The 6,640-nt window shown below is 38.1% G+C and overlaps 1 protein-coding gene across 1 annotated transcript; it reads right to left on the bottom strand.

Annotated features, from left to right (window-relative positions):
• Positions 1-1,792: 1,792 nt before the first annotated feature.
• On the bottom strand, positions 1,793-3,856 carry LOC124141264. Its single transcript, XM_046509234.2, has 3 exons — positions 3,836-3,856; positions 2,618-2,748; positions 1,793-2,125 (listed from the first exon to the last, which is right to left on the bottom strand). The coding sequence occupies exons 2-3, from the start codon at positions 2,745-2,747 to the stop codon at positions 1,989-1,991; spliced, it is 267 nt and encodes an 88-aa protein (XP_046365190.1). The 5' UTR covers position 2,748; positions 3,836-3,856; the 3' UTR covers positions 1,793-1,988.
• Positions 3,857-6,640: the final 2,784 nt, after the last annotated feature.

Below are 6,640 nucleotides of genomic sequence, written 5' to 3'. Positions count from 1 at the left end.
CCGTATGCCTTCTCATTGGAGATAAATGGTGACAACCTGGGCACGATGTGGTCTTCTAGCATTGTCATCTTGCAGTTCAAAATGTCTGCCGATAATTATAGCAAATTTCAACACCTACCGTTAAAAACCGTCTGTATGCAGCCCGCCTGGAAAGCAAGACGTCCTGTGAATGCGGCCTCACAGAACAAACAATCCATTGGCATCTTAGTGTAGACAAAGAGTATGGATAATATATTTCAAATTGTGATTAAATTTGACAGGGGTTATGTATATGATGTTAAATTGCATTCTCCCAATAAGCTATAATAATTCAAGGAATGACTGCCAATGCCTATACGTTAACAAATGTATTCGCTGGGGTAAATATTATGTCCCTGACTGTATGACCTCTTGAACTATGTGTACACATTAGGCCACACGACAGGGACACCTCAATCCTTAACTTCACGAGGGATGGATAACTGTTGTGCGTTGTGCGCCGGCTACAGAAGTTGCTACCTCAGGTTGAATTGTAGGTGAATCATATCAGAATTATGTAGTGATGACGGATAAAACTTGCCAAAGGGCCGAAAATCAGTATCACAAGAAGGTGAGTGTATACCGATGTTGAGGTTTCAAGTTTTATAAGACAAGGGGTTGTTTGATAACATGTCTGTATGAAACCTGCGTTACCTTGACATATATGATCGTTTGGGTATATTATTCTCTGTTCGTAGAACACAGGCGATGCTCAGATAAACATTGTGCAACAAACAGTGTAACTGAAGATGCAGTTATGGAGTGTTAGAAATTGGCACTAGTCCTGTTGTCCTTGCCACACTGCCCAATAGTTAAGGTATCATAAGGACTCATAGAAATTGGCCCTTTTTATTATCATTATTCTATATGTTATCATTATAAAGACAAGTGGACTAAAACTGTTTGTTTATAACGCAGACTTAGGGTTGACACATTTAAGTACAAGCGACGTGTGGACACCCACACAACTAAGTACAGAAAGGAACGTTTTTGAATGAACGTTAACAAATTCAAAATCGATAGGAGACTGAACTGTTTTTTTTAAAATAGACGTAAATATTATGAAAACAAGATTTTCCCACCAATCTCCATATATGTACACCTAAACTAAGTAATGCATTTTGTATCTGTTTTTAGTGTTCACATATTGTAATGTCCTAATCATTTCGTTTATAGATTCTCTCTACAGGCAGTATGCTGGGTTGATATTATTAAGAAGCCACTTGTCTGGTACATCGTTCATCATGCTGTAAAGTAGCCATATGGAACATGGATAAAATAGTTCAAAGGACACCAATGCCGTTGATGGTAACCCTCTTAGACTTTTAAGATACCATAAAAATGACTAAACATTTATATTCGGGAACGTTCGCAACCGGTTTTTTTAACTTTGACAAGTACATGAGTACGGTGTAACTCATTAACAAGAACTATTAAATACACTGTAGCAAAAAGCTACATATCATACCACATAAATACTTGTAATGTGAACAGAAAGTAAAACGGAATATACACAGACTATAACATTTATATATATATATAGGCCCCCTGGTAGTGGTAGAACATACACAATGCATGGGAATATAAAAGAGGATGGTCGACTTGCAACACGACAGGTCATCATTCATTGAAACACCTGTTTGGATAACGCTTTTATTTTGAGTTGATAAACAGTCCCAGATCATTTTCTATAAAATTACTAGATACGCTAGCCATTAAAGAGCAATGTCAAGACCTGACAATATGACAAATACACATTTTACATGTTTGTTTATTGTAGGCCAAGGTTTTCTTAAATGATAATCAGATAGTGTCAGTGTTGAATCAAAAAATGTTTTGAACATGATAAACAAATCATGAAGGAAAGGATCCAGGGTCAACAATGTCATTTCCAGAACTGCCTTTTACACAAGAAAACGGGAAAACGTTGCTTGTTCCATCTTCACTCCATGTCTCTATGTGCCTGACATCTACTTCTGGTCTGCCTGGAGATGCATGTTAACTGTCATAGAGCACCTGTTGCAATCCTCCTTAACACGGCTCAACTTCTCCACCATATGGGGGCTGAACTGGGTGGCCAGGTCAACGTGGAGGATGTGAGACTTCACTGTCATGATAAAAATGATTACATGGCGACTAACCACAACATCTTGCAAATATGCTGACCTTATATCACTGTGTGTTTGGCAAATTACGTTACTCATTATTCTGAGCCTTTGAAAATATTATTGAAAACAAGACTGTTCACAAATGCTCATATGTACACGCAAACTAAGTAATTTATTACATATATTTTTTAGTTATCACATTTAATAATTTCGTTTATATATAGATCTACAGGCAGTATGCTGAGTTGTAATTATTATTAAGAAATCACTGGTCTGTTGTTTGTTCGAATTATGTTAAATACCCTGATAAAGAAATGATATTATGTACTCAAGCTTGATAACAGTGTTAGAATCAACATCGCAACGTCGCTATATGCAATAAACCATAAGTTGTCATCCATAAAGTTATAATTTTTCTTAAGACATTTGTAAAGCGGTATGCAAAACAGTTCCCACAAATTACAAATGCTATACTAGTTGCGATACTGAACCTCTGGTTTTGAACAAATCTTCCTTGAGCTGCTCCAATTCCTTGTTCATCTTATCAATCTCACCAAGGGCACTCTGGTGGCAGTGTGTGGCTTCCAGGGCTGAGTTTTCCGTGGGCACGTCGTTCATCATGCTGTTAGGTAGACAATGTGGAAAATTGATAAAACAATTATCAACGCCAATGCCTTCGATGGCAGACGTCACCCAAATATTTCAAGATACCATTTAACAGGGTTCTTAAAATTCAAGGTCTTTTCGGGGCTTTCAACTCTCATTTTCAAGGTTTGTTTAGTCGGGTCATTAGCCTTAGTCTGACAATACTTTTATTTTTAATCCAGCATACTAGATATCAGTCGTAAGACCTAAAACGCAGAATGAACATCAGAATTTTTCAAACGAGATTCTTTTTCACAACCAATAAGCAAAATACATTAAGTCTGTCATGAATTCTTCAATGTCCTTCGCATGGTTTCAAATCTATCAAAGCGATAAATCACACTTAACATCCTTGACGTACAGACCTATTATTAATGATGTCATTTTGTACAAATTCAATTTATTTATTCAGTTATTTTGGTGATTTTCAAAGCTTTTCAAGGTTGACACTTACAATCAAAGCTTTTCAAGAGGTACCTTAAGATTCAAAGCCATTTCAAGCCTGTACGAACCTTCTGAACAGTCGATAAGTGGTTTTTACGTGACAGGAGAATGAGAACGGTGCAACCCATTCAAAATATTATTGAATACGAAAAGGCTATATATCATGCTTCATAAATACATAATGTAAGCATAAAGTAAAAGGGGACTGACTGTAAAAAATGTAATAGTTATAGAATGTAATTCAAGCTATCACAGACCAGGCTTAGGCCTATATAAAACTTTACATAAACCCCTGTAGCGGCTGCAAGTTGTCCTAGACACTGCATGGAGATGTAAATGGGGATCGACTCGAAACATGACATGTCATCATTCACTGAAACAACTGTTTGGATAACGCTTTTATTTCAAAGGTTCGAGGGGCCTAAATGTGATGACGTATTCGCTTAATTACTGTCAGCACAATATTCATGTGGTGTGAAGCCAATGGATATCCTGACTTACCACAGTTTTATGTAAAGGCAAATAACCGAAAACAATCCGAAATAGTATTGAGACAACTTGCACAAACGCAACTTTCAAGCAGCATGAATAACGGGTGTTCTCGTTTGGCGATTACTTGCATCGTCTGCTTTTGGTGGCCATGTGATTGCAGCGCCGGATATCACGTGATAAAATAATAGCCACTTTTAACACTCTGTTTAATAATTACGCCACATAAGTTTCTGTAGGGTTAGTATGGTATTGCTCTACTGCTAATATATTTAACGCAGCATTAATAGACTTTTTATGAAGGTAAACAAATCCATTATAATTACTTGCTGCGGAGTAGTTAAGTGTGCTTCCGGTTATGTCAAATATTTGAAAAGTGCTGTGCTAGATTATATTGTGGTTATTTGTCTAAAGACATGCTCTTAGAATGATTGACCGTGGATGTCTTCCACATGCTATAGTCAACAAGTGGTACTGTGGCACTTTTATCATATGTCATGATGAAAATATAGTTTTCCTGGCGCTAAAACTTGAACACTGTTGAAGATGTCACACGTCCGTCCAAAGGAAAACATGGCGATGCAATCCACACGTCAGGTGAGAGATAACTTGAACTAAAACAATAAGCGTACGTCTGAATGTCTTAGACAAGATTAAACATCACCATCCCTTGCGTAGTAGGAGCAATAGCAGTGCTAATTTCACTTGACAAAAGTTTTTGAACCTCAAAATGACAGATACGAACCTAGTTAACATTTTGAACAGATGACAGTCCAATGGTCTAAGGGATAGATTATCCTGACGATATAAATGCCTGAGATATAATATATAGGTCCTGTAATTAATATAAGTGTCAACTGTAGTATTTAGGTGCCCACTTTGGCCGTTTCGTCAAAGCTTTGCTTATATGTAAGCGAGCACAAGCTAGCTGGGTGAAATTCGTTAGAGGCATTTTTGAGAATATGGGGTCAAAGAGTTTAACGATAAAAAGTAAAGATGTCATGTGTCTGCAGTGTTCTGCCAAGGCAGAGGGCTCGCATGATCATTGCTAACAAAAAAGAATTGACTCATAACTTATACTATTGGGGGGTCACTTGGCGCATACAAATTCTGTAATGTCTCACAAATATGACACAAAATTTCTTGAAAACTTATCAATTTGTCGTCAAGAACTTTATTCTAGGACGTTTCCACACCAGGATTGAAAAATAGGAGGAATGCATAGTGTCAGATAGCATAAGTATATCAATATATACAATTAGTTGTACAAGTTTCAAGTTTTCTATAATCTTTTTTGAGCCATGGAATGTTATTGAATGTTTCATTCAAAACACTTCCAGTTGAAGTTGAATTAATACTACTGAATACTACTGAAACTTTCTTTAACATTTTATTTTCAGACAATGGATCTGTCAGAAAAACGCGAAACCTTGCTTCACACACTCAAGTTGGCTTACAAGAAGATCAACTCACTCAATGCTGCTACGAGGAAGATCAATGCTGTCATGGCTATCTTGTTCATGAGGAGAGACAAAACTAAGAGCGACATGGACAGCATGACACGCCGACTTTCAGCCAAAATAGCCATGCTGCAAAGAACATTTGAAAAAGATCTTTCCACCATCGTGGACAGAAAGATTAAAGCAATGGAGGACCAGGTGCAAGTGCTGTTTGATGAGATCTGCACCCTGGGAGAAGTTTGTGTGGAGGCAGAGAAGGTGCTAAAGATTCAGAATGAGCACAAGTTAGCATCAGATGGAACTCATCTGACAGAAACTTTCGAGTTTTTGCTGGATAGCAAACATGATGGCGAGGATCAGGGTGACCTTGAAAATTTGATGTTCCTACAGTTTGTACAAGGAGACCTGGAGACAAAGTTCGATCAAGGGGTGTTCGGACATATTTTCACTTCAAACAAAGATAGTGGGATATCGCTTGCTTGTTCCAATATGTCTCTTGATTCGAATCCTGAAGTGAGTCCAATTCCGGAACTAGGCTCATTGTTGAACAGTGCACATGGTTCTGAATCTCAACCAGGACTTAAAGCCAGTGAGAAAGGCAGGACCAATCAAACTCTGCTTCATACAATCCATAATGTTCCATGTCCACCTGGGTTTGAGGCAGGACTTGCCAAAAAGAAGAGCGAAATGTTTCCTTGTGTTTCCACACCTGCTAATGTTGTTCATACTCCAAGTTCTCAAGCCAAAGAACCTGTTGCAGCTAGAAAAAATGAATCAAACCAGCTGACAGCAAAATTGTTGGAGGAGGCAATGGAAGTTGGAGCTAATGAAGAGACTGTGATGCAGATGGGTGCAATTAATCCTTGCAATGAAGAATCGTGCAACCGATCATCAGACAATTCCAAACTGTCACCAATTATTGAAAAGTGGGATGAAGATATGTACGAGATCACTGAGATGTCGTCTGCCATGTCTATTCGGCTCCAGAAAAACATTTATGACAGGAAGGTGTCTGAGAGGAACACAAAGAGTAGTTCTAAAGGTTCTGGAGACATGTGTCATTCAGCACCAAGGTCAGCTAACAAAAGAAGTAATTCAACTGAATCTTGGGATATGGCCCTTCCAGATGAAAACTCTTTCCATCAACAAACTCGAGCAGTATCATCTGAGAACCCTTCCCATGTGAGAAGACTTTTTGATAAAGAATTAGGGTCAAGTAAGCTAAATGAAAAGCAAAACAATGGTGAATCTTGGAAGGATTCAACTAAAGGGAGGATTGTAAACCTAAAAGGAAATTCGACAAAAGGTAGTGAGAAAGAATCGACCGATATTGAAAATAGGCCCCCCAAACCCTTTGATGTGGAGGCAGCATTGAGAAGGTTTCCGTGTGTGACTGCTAATGGGATGGATGACTGGTGGGATGCTCGGGGTGGCGACCATAGTCAGTACAGCTTTCCTGTGAAGAAAGAGAAGATT

Source organism: Haliotis rufescens, unplaced genomic scaffold (assembly GCF_023055435.1).
Source record: "Haliotis rufescens isolate VD_foot unplaced genomic scaffold, xgHalRufe1.0.p SCAF_431, whole genome shotgun sequence".
In the NCBI taxonomy this organism is placed as follows: Eukaryota; Metazoa; Mollusca; class Gastropoda; order Lepetellida; family Haliotidae; genus Haliotis; species Haliotis rufescens.
This window is presented reverse-complemented; position numbering and strand designations above follow the sequence as displayed.